This window comes from Chanodichthys erythropterus, chromosome 3 (assembly GCF_024489055.1).
Source record: "Chanodichthys erythropterus isolate Z2021 chromosome 3, ASM2448905v1, whole genome shotgun sequence".
Taxonomy (NCBI): Eukaryota; Metazoa; Chordata; class Actinopteri; order Cypriniformes; family Xenocyprididae; genus Chanodichthys; species Chanodichthys erythropterus.
Genome location: NC_090223.1, coordinates 38,800,934 through 38,818,473, shown reverse-complemented (window position 1 = coordinate 38,818,473; position 17,540 = coordinate 38,800,934). Strand labels below are relative to the sequence as shown.

The 17,540-nt window shown below is 41.3% G+C and overlaps 1 protein-coding gene across 13 annotated transcripts in view; it reads left to right on the top strand.

The window, feature by feature from the left end:
• tnrc6c1 (trinucleotide repeat containing adaptor 6C1) overlaps positions 1-17,540 on the top strand; it is a 59,188-nt gene that overhangs the window by 28,545 nt on the left and 13,103 nt on the right. For 9 of the 13 annotated variants that reach the window (XM_067382159.1, XM_067382155.1, XM_067382160.1 and 6 more), the window contains 9 exons: positions 3,111-3,416; positions 11,433-13,820; positions 14,515-14,709; positions 14,990-15,153; positions 15,283-15,360; positions 15,584-15,641; positions 15,725-15,873; positions 15,999-16,130; positions 17,379-17,522. In XM_067382159.1, coding sequence (XP_067238260.1) covers positions 3,111-3,416; positions 11,433-13,820; positions 14,515-14,709; positions 14,990-15,153; positions 15,283-15,360; positions 15,584-15,641; positions 15,725-15,873; positions 15,999-16,130; positions 17,379-17,522 — 3,614 coding nt within the window. The other 4 variants (XM_067382166.1, XM_067382164.1, XM_067382167.1 and 1 more) reach the window with 4 other exon arrangements.

Here is a 17,540-nt window from a genome sequence, read left to right as displayed (position 1 = left end):
TACTCACCATCAAGCCATCCTATATGACTTTCTTCTTTCTGATGAACACAATCGGAGAAATATTATAAATATTATAAATAAATATCCTGTTGCATCCAAGTGAGCAGGATCAACGAGTACGAGCTGAAGAAAGTGTCTCCATCTACTCCACACAGCTTTGGGGGGTTAATAAAGGCCTTCTGAAGCAAAGCGATGCGTTTGTGTAAAACAAAATCCATATTTAACAAGTTATGAAGTAAAATATCTAGCTTCCGCCAGATCGCGTATTCAAGTTACGAAGAAAGGACGTAGCATAAGCGTTTTGAGCTGCAAGAGTTTTACACTTTCTCCGGTTTTTTTTTTTTTTGCTTCAGAAGGCCTTTATTAACCCCCCAGAGCCATGTGGAGTACACATTTATGATGGATGAATATGGATGGAAGTACTTTCTTCAGCTCATAACCGTGACCCCTGTTCACTGCCATTATAAAGCTAGGATGCGTCAGGATATTTATTTATATTTTTCAGATTGTGTTCATCAGAAAGAAAAAAAGTCATATACACCTAGGATGGCTTGAGGGTGAGTAAAGCTTGGGGTAATTTTCATTTGAAAGTGAACTAATCTTTTAAAGCACCTTGGATTCTTGTTAGCATGACACTTCACCGCAATGGTAACACACTAAAACACCAAAAATAATGGAACACTAAACATGAATGAGTCTTCCCCTTTTCTCAGCTTGGTACAAAATGCATACAAGAACACTTTGTAAACATTTACTCTCCCTATCCAGTTCCATGCAAAGCATAATGGATTGTGGAAATCCTGTTCCCAGTTTAAACAATGCTACTTCAACACAATAAAATCCACCTATAATGGATTAAGTGCTTGAACATAATGAAAGTAAAATCGACAACATCTTGAAAGGTTTTTATTGTTTTAAGTAAAGTGAAAAAGCAACATTTTTTGCATGTATTTTTAATGTACCTGAACCGTGCAAAAGTTTTGGTTTCCGAAAACGGTTCTGGTGTGATGGGTTGGTGAAGTGCTCATGAATATTATAGCAATGAATGCTCTGAAAAGCCCTTGCGGTACTCCTATACATCAGATATCACTGGAGAGAGAGAGGTGCACAAAGCTACACGATTTATCTTGAAAAGATTGCGTTTTCTATTTCATCACCCACATGATCTAATTCCTAAATGACAACGATTTGCCCATGTATATTAACCCTTTGACAAAAATAAAATCGTGACATTCAAATCTGTTCGCGCTAAACGGCTTTATTATCTTTTCAAACACACAGTATCATTATTTCTGTTACAAATATTCTAATTATCACAGAAGTATAAAAAAGTTTATTATTCAGATATAAACGCTGATGTCTATGTTACCATAACTGGGTGCTTCAAATAACGACTGTGTCAAATGCGTTGTTATGCCACTAGGTAGCAACAAATTACTGTTAAAAATGTATTGATCACCGGATCATTCTTTGAGAAACAAGTCTTTATGAATCCAACTTACAAAAAATATTCTCTTTCATCTGTCTGGATCTTACATGCGTGTTGAAGCATCTTATTTGTGTTAAATTTGTGGTATAAATTTATCCAAAAGGTTCATTTGTTAACATTAGTTGATGTATTACCTAACATGAACTAACCATGAGCTATACATTTGTTACTGAATTTGTTAATCTTTAACATTATTTAATAAAAATACAGCTGTTCAAAGTTTGTTCATTTTACTTCACAGTGCATTAACTAATGTTAAAGCTGCTGTCCATCATTTTTTTTAGGTTAAAAATTATCCAAAATCAATTTGAGCATGTACATAACCAGCCAGCATTCAAAATTATCTCCTTACCTTAGCCCGATTAACGTTAGTGATTAGACTGTACAGAAATTGAAATCTACAGGTAATGTTAATACACACTAAATACACATAGTCATGCAATGCTGATGTTGTTAATATTAAAAATTTGAGAACAAAGTATAACAATAATAATAATTTGCATGGTTTGATGTGATATGAGCTAAGCGATCGTTAGATTTAATCACCTTTGGCAGCGTGATTTACTGCAATGCTTTTTTTTCCTCAGTCAGAACAAATGTAGCAGACATGTTACTTGTTCAGATGACATTCTTATTTTGGTCATACTTCAAGACTACAATCTGTGATTCCGAAGTACAGTATGCACAAAGGTGTGGTGACTGATAGCAAACATTAGATTCCACGCTAAGGAGCCCTGCCGAGGCACAACCCACGTAAAGATGATAATTCCGCATATAACTGCAATTGCAGGTTTCAAACAGATGGCGACAAAGAGGCAAAATTACGGACTGCAGTTTTAACAAATACAACTCTTGATTTTAATAATGTATTGGTAAATGTTGCAATTAATAAGGATTATTAAATGCTGTAGAAATGCAGTTCATTATTAATTCATGATGATGTATTTAACTAATGTTAACTAATGAACGTTATTGTGAAAGATTGGTGAATTTTTTGAGATTAGCAGTCTGTTAAACTCATTTTATGTTATGTTCCAAAGCCCCCCAAAAAAAGCCCAAAAACCCACGTAGTAGAGTTATCATAGGTTTTTTCCCCCTCCAAGCTTCTGCTCCACTACCAGACAGGTTTATCCCCCAGCAGAATATGCATCCACCCCCCCCCCGTCTGCGAGATAGGAGTGCGTTACGTAAGTCCGGCACTCATTCACACAGATGTTTGTGCTCCCACTGCTTCATCTTTGCCTCTGCCTCAGGCGGAGATCTGCCTGGATCAGGCTCTCTGATGGCTAATTGTGTAACCGTTTCTTCCTCCTCCACAAAACTGAGGCATTAAGATAAACGGCACTTTCGTTTCTTTTCGTCTCCCTCCCCAAGTGCCCCTCTGCGTCTAGACCTGCTGTGATTGGTAGAGACAGGAAAACCGTCATCCTCAATGGTCTTGCACCTGCTCATCCCTCCCGAATCATCTCATAGGCATCCCTCCAAAGACACTTCCTGTTTGCTTTCGTTATGGCATGTGCTAAAATTAACTTTATGCTTCCCTCTCCCCCTTCTCTCTCTCTCTCTCTCTCTCTATCTGTCTGTCTGTCTTTCTCTCGCTCTTTCATCTCTGTGTCCACAGTGCCAGACTCTGCCAAGCCCAGCCCCACCCCTCCTCCCCCCACCAACCCCAGCACCGCCATCAACCCGTCCGTGCCCTCAGCCAGCAGCAGCACTGGTGGCAATGGCAAGCGCGCACCCTCCGGCAATCAACAGCAGCCAGCAGCCCCTCGCTACCCGCCCAGAGAGGTGCCCCCTCGCTTCCGTCAACACGAACACAAGCAGCTACTGAAGCGGGGCCAACCTCTGCCCGCCGGGAGCACGGCTCTTGCGCAGCCAGTGTCTGCCAGCCTTACGCCTCAGCCCTTCTCCTGCCAGACCCACCCAGGTTAGCCTCTCCTCCGTGATACACACGGGACAGCATGCTGAATCAGGGTGCAGCCCAGAAAACACTCACGCCCTTTGTGTCAGCCAAAGTTGGTGACCATGTGGTCTGTTTTGTCATGTTGTTGTGTAATGTTGAAGGAAAGTGGAAGAGCTGGTTGTGGTGGAGGTCGTTTTGATGCTGGTTTGTACGGGCTGTTGGTGATATTGGCCCTTGCTCATACAGGGTATGATAAAATAATATAAAACTGCATTTTTAATAAGCGATACGTGGAGACTATGCAGAGAAAGTAAAATTAGCTGATGAGAAACAGCTGCCATGTCTCGTACTGCATGCACTCAGTGGGCACTAAAGGTTTCCAAAAGGCCACCAAGAAAATAAAATTTACAATTCTTATTTTTATGAAAACATTGCAGTATTTTTTTAATTGAATATGGAATATAATAAATGGGGATGGGTTAAAAAAAACAAAAAAGGATTTTATGATTAATTGCACTCTTAATGTACCCAACAATATACCTATGAATGAAATCGGAGTTGAATTGAAATTGTTAATCGGAACTGAAACAAATTGGGAAATCTGCATCTACATTCCGTTCTAATATTTAATTCAAAATACAACTTTTAAGTTAGAACTGGCTATAAAAAACATGTTATCAAGCTATTTTTTAATGTAAGGGTGTCGGCCATTCACACAGATGCAGAAGAATTGAGGGCTGCATTTTTACAACCCCATGTTGTGCGAGACACAGCAAGAGAAGCATCTCTTGAGTAGAAATGGCATCTATTGCATGTTTACATTAAAAAAAAAAGTAACACAATTGAATGAAAAAGTGCATTCTGTATGAACAGCCACTAATGAGTGTGGCACAAAACATGTGGTTCAATAGGCAGAAAAATTGACTTATTTATTCATCACACAGGCAGGGTCTTGTTGAAATCTCCTGTTGACATTTAATCATGGTCTTTTTGTTATATAGTGTTGTTTGAACTCATTCATGTGTGCATGTGCAGTAGGTAGTAGTGGATTTTTTTTTTTTTTTTTCTGTCACTGTTTTGCAAGTAAAGAAAGCTAGGTGGAGAGAGAGAAACAGTCATGCTGAGCTGTTCTTTGCTACTTCCTGTGTTTGGAGGTGCGTGGGTGTGCCAAGAGTGTTGTAGTTTGTATATGGACTTGGCAGTCTTCAGCTGTGTCTGTGGCTTCTCGATTGCTGTGGCGGAGTGAAAAAACGAGTTTGAGAGGAGAAGGGAGAGATGGCAGTCGATCAGCTCTGTGGGCAGGGGTGATTCACAGCTTACAGTAAATGTGCGTGAAGGAGTCTCCTTTGAATTGGGAGGAGGGAAGAACAGTCCATGTGCCGGCCCATGTATGTGCCATCCATGCCAGAGTATTGATTGGCTCTGGTCTGAAGCAAGGTTCTTCAATGTTTTTCAGGGCAAGGACCCCTTAGGCGAAAGAGAGAGAGAGAGAGAGCAGGGACCCCCGAGACAAAATGTCAAACAGAGCTACATATTAAACGTATAGCCTTCAATAACAATATAAACCAACCATATAATGATATGCAAGTTATATTATGTTAAGACAGTAGATTTGAACTATGCACAATATTGTTGTTGCACATGCATCAGTGTATGTGTATCTGTATAATGGAGCATTTGCCAGATCTGTTTCGCCAGTGTGATATTATCACAGTTTCAACTGAGGGTGCTTTTGCTTTTTTGTTTGAGGGTGCTTATATTTAAATTTGACTCTGATGTTTTTTACCCATGTTTTAATTTTTAAACAAAAAATTATTTGTGATCAAACATTAATTGGCAGTACCGCTGCAGACAACTGGTTGAAGTCCCTTGCTCTGAAGAAATCCTGTAGGAGTAATTGTAAATTTTATTTTATTTATTTTTAAGTAAATATGATGGTGCTTGTCTGTGCATATACTTTGTTCTGAATAAAATCTAACATTGCAATCAGTAGAGTTCAATTCCTGAATGAATGAATGAATCTTATAAGTCTGTTCTTATTATTCAATCAAACACATACATCTTACAACATTACATTTCTAGTACTTCATATGACCATGTGTAGTTAAAGACTTTTGTCAGTAGTATTTTGTGAAAATAAATTACCACATGTAAATGAACATGTTTTAGTATTATTTAATATATAACTTCCTAAATGAAAAAGGATAAAGTAATTAAAGGATTTAAGTAATTAAAGATCTGAATAAACAGATTTCCTATTTGTCAATGCAGTTGCATTTCTTTTATTATTTAACAAATCTTCAAAACTACTAACTGATAATGGAGTTGTTAATAAACTTAAATTGCTAAGTGTAATGGTAACTGGAACAGGTGTCTTTAATGCCTTATTCTCACCCCTAAGGATTTAGGGAGCAACAATAATAACGTAGCTTACCAAACATTATTATTTATGCATTGCGTTGTAAGAAAATACCATTTTTTGTCCCAATTCTAAGATAGCATTGCATGTATGGCAGGACCCAAAAAAAAAAAAGTCCCAGTTTAAAAAAAAAAAAAAAAAAAAACTTACCTACATTTGCACTTATTTTCCTGCTTCCTTCTGTCTGTCTCCTTGTTGAGTTTGCTTTTGGTTATGTTTTGAGCCGACACGTGCACTGAGCTGTGGTTCCGCTGAATGTTACTTAACGGGAGCCTAGCAAGTAATAAGAGCTCCCAGCTTTCTGTGTGTGTGTGTTTTTACAGGAAGCCGCTGGAATGCAGCCGAATGGCCCACAGCTCTGCTTTAAGCCAGCAGCAGCAGCAGCAGCAGCACAGAGGCTGTATTCATTTAGCTTGTCTCTTTTGCCCCCCTTTTTTTCCTACAGTTGTCACATGGATATCTAATGTAAAATGGCCCAAGGGAATGCTTTGCTTCCTATCCTCAAAAATTCTAGAAGATGAATTTTTACTTTTGTGTGGCCTGATGCCCCATTTTCATGCATCTATGTGTATACCCAATCACGCTTGTAATAGTGTGATAAGGTATATAGCTTATAATGGTGTGAATGGGTAACAGTAAGAGAGCAACATGAATACATCAGAACTAGGGCTGCACGATTTATCTCGATTAAACCACATGTGATTTGGCAAAGGCTGTGATTATATTTTGTGCGCAGCTTGTCAGAGCTGTACGGCTCTGTGATCAATAGTAAATGCTTCTCCATCTGAAAGCCAAAGGGCACTTTTGCGCAGAAACTCCAATATGCCCTGCCGCAGAAGAAGATAACGTGTCATATCGCTGTAGCTGAATAAATAGAAGATTTAAATGCTTTGATTGATTAAACATGACTAATAAATACACGACTGCCTTTTTCTGTGTAAGAAGCCACATCATCTCACAGAATGATGCTCAACTGTCGTTATAAAATGAGTAAAAACATGTTATTAAATGTTGTCTTTTGTTGGACAAGATGGTAATAAATGCTTTTCATGTCTGGAAAGATGTTTGACGTGTATTGCTTTTTCAAATGTACATTATAAGCGACTCAAACTCGCAGTGCTTTCAGATGGATTAGCATTTGAAGCCATAGTTCATTGACAAGCTGTGCATACAAAATAATCACAGCCTCTAAGAATCGCTTTTAAGTTCAATGTTATTTTTCGTATCATGCAGTCCTAATAAGAACACAGGGTCTTGAGTCGTTATTTTGCAGTTTTTGCTAGAGGCAGATAAACTTCACATTTAAGACCTAGTGTATTTGTTTCTGAATGTAGATTTGAGGTTCATGTTGCACAGTGTGGCCGGCTGCTCTGTGGAGTTGCATTATACGTACAGGCCTGCTGTTGTAGAGGAATTATCAGCTCATTATGGGCCTGTTTGCCTCAGTGAGTCTTGTGCTCTCTTTCCCCAACCACTAAACAGACCTGAGTGCTGGCACTGGTCCCAGCCACAAAAACTTTCTCTCTTTCCCTGTCACACCCATACAACTTGCATCCTACAAACGCTGTTGTGACCAGGAAGTGAAGTGGAGTGACTGGGCTGAGGAGGTCCAGCTCAGGGAATGATAATGATAACTTTCCCTTGTACAATGGTGTGCAGCCTCCCTTCTTCCCAAAAGTAATGTAAAGTAAAAAGATTCTGGCAGACTAGTTTCCTTCAAGCCAGTACAGCTAGCTTTCCGTTTCATATGCACATTACAGGCATTGAGATCCGGAAAATAGGATTTGTCAGCAATATATAACAATAACCTGCACTGTTTGATTAGTTCTTGGTTGAGTTCTTATTGTCATGCCTGTGTTATTCTGCTAACGTCTCTTCTAGTCGCCCCCTGCTGCCCGATGCTGGTGGTCGCCTAGTGTCTGCCTGTTCCTGATGTCACATCCTGCCGAGGATGAGCGGGAGTGTGGTATAGTACATCAAGACGGATGGTTGTTGCATAAGACCCTCATGCATGCTGGCCCCTCCCTCCTCTCTCCCACCAAGCATCTTTGCAACTGACAAACGACAACGTCAGCAAAGCCCCCTGTTCTTCGCCCCACAGTATTGCTGCTATTGATTTGTACATGAATGCACATACAAACACAGAGCAAAAAATTGTAAGGATGCATATGGTGCTGTTCGGCATGACAGTTTATGCTTCCTTTCACACTGGATACAATTTTTTTTTAATTTATTTTTTTCAGTTAAAACAGTGAGGAGGATTGCAGTGGAAAGGAATAGAATAAAAAGGTTCAGAGATTGTGCTGCAATGCTTAAACCAGTGTCGTTATCGCAAGTAACTAAAATAAATAAACAAAAGAATTCAATTAAAAAAGAAACGAATATAGAAAAGATGCCTTAGCAACTTGCTGATATAAGTGGATGTATTGATACTTGAAGAAAACTAAAATTGAAATAAAAGTAAATTAAATCAATTTTTTTTAAAAAAAAAAAGCTTAAAAATATGGCAAGCACAAAACGGTTACTAAAAATTAAACAAAAATTAGATTTAAATCTGAAAGTATAAAAATAAAAGCAAACTCAAAAATTAATAAGAATGATAATATATAAAAGATACTAAAACAACACTGATTTAAACACAATTAGAGCATTTTATATAGAGATGCCATTTTTAGCATGGTATGAATATAGTAATGGGTAATTTATGTTTAGGTTAATTACACATTTACACTCAAAGTGTTCAAATTAAATTAAGATTGACAATGCTAATACACAGGAATCTTCCTTTCAATTTGAGGAAACAGCAACATTTTGGCTATTTAGTGTATATTTTTCATAAAATGTATAAATAACAATGGAAGACCTCTAATCATAGTAAAAAAAAAAAAAAAAATCACATCCTTTTTTTTTTTTTATATATATAAATATAAATGTTATTCAGTGTTGCCAAGCAATCTTTAGATAGAATTCTAAGTAGAGTTCAGAAAGTATGCAAGTGTGCTATTGTGTGTTTAAAAGATGTTTGTAGTACTCAATATTCAATTGGCAGAAATTTGTCTAGTGTTTGTAGGGACTATTTTGTGTCTAACAAGGGATGGTAAACTCCATCCTTTCCTCTTCCTCAGCTGCATCGTGCTGCCCGGATAGTACTCTGGCACTCTTACTGTAATAGTTACTACAGAAAGACACAACAAAACCTACCAATAACTATTTAGGTAGTAAAACCCAAAGCTACCATTTAGATTTACTTGTTTGAGGGTTTTCATAAAAGGGTCATTTGCAGGCAAGCGAATAATCAATAATGAGGCTTTGATTACATCATTGCATATTTGGCTAGAAAAAGCTGGCACTGAGTTGGAGTATAATAAGAGTCTGTTCTCTTCGGACTTTGGTGTTTTGTGTATATGGGAGGCGCTGGGATCATTTGTAAACAATGCTCTCCTTGATGCCAAGAGAGCTAGTGTGCTTTTGTAAGTGTTCATCTCATTTTCTGTTTTTGTATCTCTCCTGTACTGGAGCCATCCCTTCTTTCCTCCCAGCATGCATGCTTTCCAGTCGTCTTTCTGTCTCCTCTGCATCATTAAAGTGCGGGCACACTCTGCACAGACATTTAGCCCTTGGCCACCTGCCCGCCTACATGTGAGCCTCATTTGGTGTGTTTATCCTGTTTCCCATTCAGCCATTGAAGTGTTGTTTTCCTCTAAACTTGGGACCGCACCTCTGGTATGCAGAGCTACAAATTCACACACCCACTGTACTTTTAATATTAGATGAAGACCGTATACTAAAAATCAGCCAGTATGACAGGGAGATGTGAGGTGTGTGTATGTATCTGTGTTTGCAGTCCTTGCAGTGCAGCCTATGATCGGAGGCTGGCTTGCTTTTGTGCATCTATTCAGCTCGCTCTATTGTGAGCAGCGGTGCTAATTGCAGTCTGAATGGTCTCGGCTAAATGTTTTGTGACAGTTTGAAAGCATGAAAGAAGAGAGGGGCGCACAAGAAAAGGAATCTCTCTCTTTTTTTTTCTCTTTTTTTTTTTCATCCCTTCTAATGGCACAACGGAATGCTCTTGGCTTTAACCTTCAACTCCCATGCAACCCCTTTCCCCTCCCTCACGAGAGAGTCTCCTCTCTGAATCAGGAACAGAGGTAGATATAAATAAAGCCCGGGTGAGGGAACAGAGATCGGATCCTGCCGAAGCCGTGTGGGACGAACGGGGCGGTCGCTCGCGTACTGAGCTGCAGCTCCTTGGCAGCATTTCAAATATGAGCCTCAGAAGCCTCGCGAGCAGCAGACATATTGTAACAGGGATGGCCAGTGCTCTGCACGCAGCCTAGCGCTTCTCTCAGGATGGTCGGGCGACATCTCTCTTCAGGTACTTTTCCACTTCTCTGCGACCCCACCCCCTCCAACCTCATAGTACGATCCTCCACGCTTTGATGACAGGCTTTTCCTTTGCTTTGCTCTCTGCTGTACTGCTGCTGTTTGATTTGGAAGTACCATTCAAATAACTGCAAATAAAACGCAAATCCCTAAAGCTATTGCATTGCTTGTTAGAGATTAATGCAGGGCAGAGGTTTGCTGCGTTCATCTGATAAGCTTTCTTCAGCGAGACACTGTAAGATGTTGACGGCAGCTCTAAGCTTTTTTGGCTTCAGTTCAGATTTGATAAAATGGCGTCCATTACTACGCAGTGACTCTTCAGAAGGACAGCATTTGTGTTGGAAACACACTATCCTTTCTTTTATACACTCCTCCGTTTTTATCTTTAGTTGAAAGTGTTTTTTGTGTGGTTTGTGACCGAAAGCTTGGTGTGCACAAACGCTGCTGCTTTGCTCAGATCTGACAGAGACTGAGCTGTGCCTGAGCATGCAAAGCCACACAAAAACAACAACAGAGTTGAGTGAGTGCCAGGAGGCTGGGCAGCATTTGCCAGCTAATTAACACAACAGGATCCTGGTATCCATATGTGGGTATTTGCACTGCTTTCAATGTTATCAATGTGTCAGGTCAGGTTTAGAATGAACATCTTTGAAAGCAAAGTCTGCGGTTTTAACCTGTCAGTCCAGCAGAGGGAGATATTTGTGGTTGCTAGAACCAAGGCTTTGTGGTGACAGCAGTGAAAAATAATGACTCCAGGCTAGCACATACATGTGAACTAGAACATGCAGTTACTGGTGCATTTTTATTATATTTTTATATGTTATGACCATGGCTACTGTGCTGATGTAAAACCAATTTGTCTAAAAGGAAGCCAAGAAAAAAAATATTTTGATCAGTTTAAGAAGACCTTCCTGTAAATGGTAATTTAGATGAAAGATTTGAAGTGTTTTTATTGTTTTATTGTAAATGTTTCATAATCTGAGTATGTTGTATTTGTATAGAAAGTGTTTTTATATGTATTTTTTAAATATATTTTTTTTCACCCAAAATCTAATATAATCTAATGATTAAAGTATTGAGGTATTTCTAATTGCATTTATACATATAATGTATTTAAAAACATGTAGCCTATAAAGAAAAGTATGCCTTGTTGGGATAATCTTATGAATAAATGAAATTAATATACACTGCAGGCACAGTATTATAATAGTTTCTCTTTCTTTCTCTTCTTTTTGTAGAGCTGCCCCCACAGAGTGCCCTGGCAGCCCAGTATGAGAATATATCCCTCAATCGCAGTGCCACTACAGCCTCTACCAACAGCTGCAGCGGCTGGGATCCACTGATTATTGACGAGCGCGATACGGAGGCGTGGCCTTCCATTTCATGCAAAGAAAGCCACGCCCCTGCAGGATGCCCCTTGGACACTGAAAGTATCAGTGACATCAGCAGCATGAGCATGGCCACAGGAGCTGGCCAGCAAGGCCATTTCTCAGCCAATCACCCCAGCAAAGCCAATGCCAGCCACTCAGGAGGTCTGCTCTCTAGTCAGGGTGGGGCCAGCAGAGGCTGGGGCTCCGGCCCTTCTCCTGCCAGTGGAGGAGAAGGGAAGAATGAAGTCTCCAGCACATCAGTGGGAGCCAGGGGTTGGGGCTCCTCCAACTTTAACTTGAACTTAAACCCCAACGCCAACCCCTCTGCCTGGCCAGTTTTGGGACATGAAGGGACCGGCATGGGTGGCGGCAGCTCTGGAGGAAACAACCCTCCTCCTCCTAATCTCTGTAGCCCACCGGGCACTTTGCCCAGCCAGGGCTCTAGCAGCAGTGGCAGTATGGGTGGTGCCAATGGAAATTCTGCAGGTAATGGTGGCAGTGGCAATGGCAGCACCACATGGGGTAGCATTGTGCCCAGTGACTCCTCAGAGCCACACTCCACCCCATCCACGAATGTGTCTTTCAGCTCCGAACCTCAGAACCTTAACACTGATGGACCAAATCACACTAAGCAGGAGCCCAGAAGCCCAGGCCACAGCCTGCCTAACTGGGGGGTTGGCCCTGCAGGCATGGGCTCATTTGTTCAAACTCCAGGAGGAGCCTCGCAAGTTAATGGAGATGAGGAACCTGTTTGGGGTAATGGAGATACCAAGTCTGGTGGTGGCTCAAAAGACTCTGGTTGGGACTCAGGGAGCAGCTGGGGACAAGGTGGGGCCTCAGGCACTTCTGGCTGGGGACAAGCTGCTTCAACTGGGGACTGGGGTAAGCATTCCAACAGTGAAGCCAAAGGATGGGATTCTTCAAGCTCTCCCACCCAAGAGCAGCAGCAACTCAGCTCTTGGGTCCGTGGGGCCAATGCTACAGCTAGTGAGGGAAGCAGTGACAGCATGGAATGCCGTCCTCGAAGGAGAGACCGCTCATCAAGAGATGAGGCTCCCCCTATTCTGCCAGCCCAGGATATGGACCCTCGGGTTCTGTGCAACACAGGCTGGGGACAAACACCAGTGCGGCAGCATACAGCTTGGGAGACCGAAGAAGCTGCACGCTCCAACCGCAAGAATGACATTGGAACTGATGCCTGGGGCTCGTCCTCAAATGCAGCCAATCTAGGACCAACACCAACTTCTGGCAGTGCCAACCCAAACTCAGGCACTATATCCAGACCTGACTCTGGAAGCAAGAATGAAGGCCCATGCCCTAGTACTGGAGCTGCATCTGGATGGGGCACAGCCATGCCATCACCCCAGGCTAGCTCTGGTTGGGCTGATCCAACCAGCAACAAAAAACCTTCCAATGGTCCTGGAAATTGGAGCAGTACCCCAGCTGGAGGCCCAGGTGGCAGCCTGCAGAAAAGTGGTCAGACTTGGAGTTCAGAGGAGAAGTCTCCTACCTGGGAAGACAGTCACATTAAAGCCAAATCACAGGGCTGGGGTGAGGGGTCCAAACCATCTCACGGATGGGGTAATGGACCTGGTGGAGAAAGTGGGTCTGGAGGAGAATGGGGTGAACATGGAGATGGAAAGAAAAATGGTCCTTCCAGCTCTACCTGGGAGGGAGAGGGTACCAGCTGGAATGAGGGCTCCAGGGGTTGGGCAAAGCCTACCCCTGCAGTAGGGGGAAACTGGGGAGATGCACAACGCCCCAATGTGTCACAACAAGGATGGAGTAACAAGCCTCAGGAAGGCACCAATGGCAATAGTGGCAGTGGAAGCATGGGTTCTTGGGGAGGTCCTAGCTCTGTAAAGCAGAGTGGCTCTGGGTGGGGTGGAGGAAATGGTGGCGGTGTTAAACCTGACCATACTGGAGAGCCCACTGGATGGGAGGAGCCCTCTCCACCCTCCATCCGTCGTAAGATGGAGATCGATGACGGTACCTCAGCTTGGGGTGATCCAAGCACTTGCAACAAGACAGTCAATCTCTGGGACAGGAATAACCCTGGGATGCAAGGCAAACCAGGACCTGGCAATACCAACAATGTACCCAACAACCATCATCATCATCCCCACCATAACCAGCCGCCCATGCAGCCTCACAGCCATGGAGGGCCAAACTCAAACAATAATAACATTTCCCCTGATAACGCTGGCCCACATCAAACGGGACCGCCTCACAATAGAACAACCCTCATGAATCCAGGTAAGAAACGACTTTTTACTTTGACATGTATTGAAAATGACCTTTAACTAGTTCAAATGTATCACTACACTTTTAAACACAATGCCATACAAAAAAAACAAAAACAAAAAAAAAACTAAGTAACAGTTCATGCTAACAGAGTAGTGTTTACTTTCAGTCTATGAGTGTAGTTCAATATAATGTTTGAGCCAGGAGGAAGTGTGTAATTAGAGTTGGGCCGCCATCTGTGGGGAGTATCACTATTCCTCAGCAGGATACTTGGAACAGACCCGACGCCCTCTGCTGTTTGTGTGTAGCTTTGCACTCCCTCTGCCAAAGCTGTATTTAACATGGCATCCTCAGTTCTCCCCTGTGCCAAGAACTAAACAGACATTTAATATTGCGATGTATTATTCCATTTTAAGACAGAGGAGCCTACAAAGTAACATTTGGTTTTGAAAGAAATAAAGCAAAGCTTTAATTAAAATATGTTTTAAGAATTAATTAATTCTTAAATCCATGGAATTTTTTAAAATTAAACTTTGTACTTAGATTGTTGTGCTGGTAATATAGTTTGTAGAGGGGAAAAATTTGAAGATATCTAACTTTTGGACCCACTGTATATACTACATGGTGTCCGCCTTAAAAGCATGGATCATTATACAGTAAAAACTTAGGGTGCACTTGTCCTGAAGTTTGAAATATTCCTCTGCAGGATGGAATGAGATGACAAATGTCCATTCAAAACCTGAGCCCTCATGGGGGGAGCCAGTGGCCCCTGCAGCAAGTGTGGACAATGGCACTTCAGCATGGGGCAAACCCCCAGGTGGTTGTGGCAGCTGGGGTGATAATGGCCCTGAGGTCTATGGTCGTGGCAACGGACCCCCTGGATCTGCCCCCTGCAAACCTGGTTAGTTTTATTAATTCACATTTATTTGAATAAAAATATTTTTCAGTGCTTTAATTGATTTTGTGTGAAAAAAAAAAAAAAAATCACCTGCAGTTATCAGAGCTTTGAAATGTGTAACAACAGGGCCCCCTGTTGTTGTAAATAATGCATTGCAAGATTGTACATGTTTTGCTATTTCATTAGGGAAAAATTAGTTTGTTTCTTTTAATTGTTAACACAACCAATTGCATATATTAATCTGTACTATGAACACTTACAATAATCTGTCATTTTCTTCTAGCCCCAAAATCTATGCAAGATGGCTGGGGAGGTGGTGAGGACATGGGCCTGTCTGCAGGGCAGTGGGAGCAGGATGAGAGCGACATGTGGAACAGCACTGCATCTCAGGAGAGCAACTCCTCCTGCAATTCCTGGGGTAACCCACCCAAAAAGGGGCCACCAAAGGTATTAAAAAAAAAAAAGAAAAAAAAAAAACTACATGAGTTTAATGTAGGTGTTAGTCACATTACATGCTGCATATTGAGCATTCATCAATGTCTTCATGCATTCATCTGTCTCTGTTTTTATTCAAAGGGAAAAGTCCCAAATAAACAGGATGATACCTGGATAATGAATCGTCTCATCAAGCAGCTGACTGACATGGGCTTCCCTGTAAGTGCTACTTATCTATTTGTTAATATCCAAATATCCCTCTGTTTGTTTGACTGTTGTGCCTGGGGTTTATTTTGTGATACTGACTGGCTAATTGTATGTTATCCCTTACATATGGCTATAAATGTCGAGCTACAAATGCGTTGGCTTTTTAACATTAATATGTGTTATTGAAAATGGTTAATATATGGGTTTTTACCGTGTGTTTGTGTTGCCTTTGCAGAGAGACCCTGCAGAAGAGGCTCTCAAGAGCAACAACATGAACTTGGATCAGGCCATGAGTAGGTGTTAAACATGCAAAATCTTCAATTCCTTCTGAGCTTCTTTGCTGGAATATGGTATTTAAATATTAGTTGTGTTGTAGGCGCCCTTTTGGAGAAGAAGACCGAAATAGATAAACGGGGGATGGGAATCTCTGACTACAACAATGGCCTAGTCAATAAACCAATGGGATGCAGGCCTTCAGTCATCTCCAAAGAATCCTCTTCAGATCGCCCCCCCTTCTTGGACAAGGTTTGTGCTTCTCACAATTAAAAATCAGCACATTCTGGTTATTCCATCTAGAAGACATTACATTGTGGTGGATTTTGTTTGACCTAAGTTTGTTGTTGTTGTTGTTGTTGTTCTTTCATCCTTAGGATGCTGGGCTAGCAGATGATGCCCAAACCTCACCGTTTATGCCTTCTCCGAGCCTGAAGCTCCCATTGGGTAGTGCTGCACTCCCTGGCCAGAGTCTTGGAGTTGCAATGCAAAACTTGAATAACAGACAGGTGGGTCTATGTATATTTTTCTTCAATGTTAAATCATATCTCTTATTTTTGTATACTTTAACTTGTTTTATGTCCATATTAGTTTGATGTAATTCAGTGACATTCATACGTTAATATTTATTTTTAGGGATGCACTGATACCATTTTTTAAGGACCAAGTACGAGTACCAATATTTTTTTTCTGGTACTTGCCGATACCAGTGCCTATACATTTATAAATTTCTGTTTGTTTGTTTGTTTGTTTTTTGGGTGAAGTGGCAGTTTTCCAAGCACAACACAGTGAGACTAATGAAAGTAGGACAGCTTCTTTATTATTACTCCAATGGAAAAGTAATAATTTTTATGTGCTTGTCACAAACTTAAAGCACAAATTTCACAGTGTCCAATAACCTTCAAAGGGCATAATTACCAAAGTCATAATAAAAAACAAACATCAAGTCTTTTTTAACCTGCCTTTCAAAAAGTGCTAAACAAATATTACACAACAAATGTTTATAACATAACACTGTGAACCAATGTAAACAACCTAGGGTGACCAGATTTCTCATGGTGGAATACGGGACGAATGAGCAATATGACCATAATGACAGAAAAATATTTAATTAGGCTTCTGTCATTTTAAGACTGAATCCATGGATATAATAATTGCCTACTGACATACCCTTTTTTCACCCACATGTTTATGTCCACTTAAGCCGAAACCGATTACGTGAAATACTCCACACTATGGACATTTTGACAACTATTTGTGCATTTGACCATTCAGGCTAAAGGAGAACTGATCGCGCTCTGTCTGAGAGAACTGGGATTGCGTGCTTCTGGTCTGTGTTATTCAGCACGATTTGCATGCAGTTTGCAATGTGTGGGTTGTCATCATTAATTTTGAAGTATTTCCACACTCCTGAGGCTGACATCGTTTCTGCTGCTGCCGTCGGTGTCTCTGTACACAGAAAATTATGCCAGTTGTGTCATGTAAGGTATCTGTCTTTGGTATCAGGGGTATTTGTACGAGTATGAGTACAAATACATAAGCTTGGTATCGGCCCAATACCGCACCACACCGGCTTAGGTGCCAAGATACTTTTTGGGCTCACTGTTATTCAGTATTATATTAGTCATCGTCCACCTTGCTGTATAGATATTGGTATATTGCTCATATTGAACCAGCAGTATGAGGGCATGATAGCTTTGAGCATATCCTCTTGAAGTCTGTTTCCGAATGAATTTTTTGTGTGTGTGTTTGTGTAGATGCAGAGTGGAGTATTTGGTAGTAGCGGAGCAGCACAAGCCCGGGCCCTGCAGCAGCAGCCTCCTCCCCAGCCGTCAGTGCCACCTCTCAACTCGTCCCAGCCTAGTCTACGCGCTCAAGTGCCTCAGTTTCTCAGCCCTCAGGTGTGCACAGACATGGAC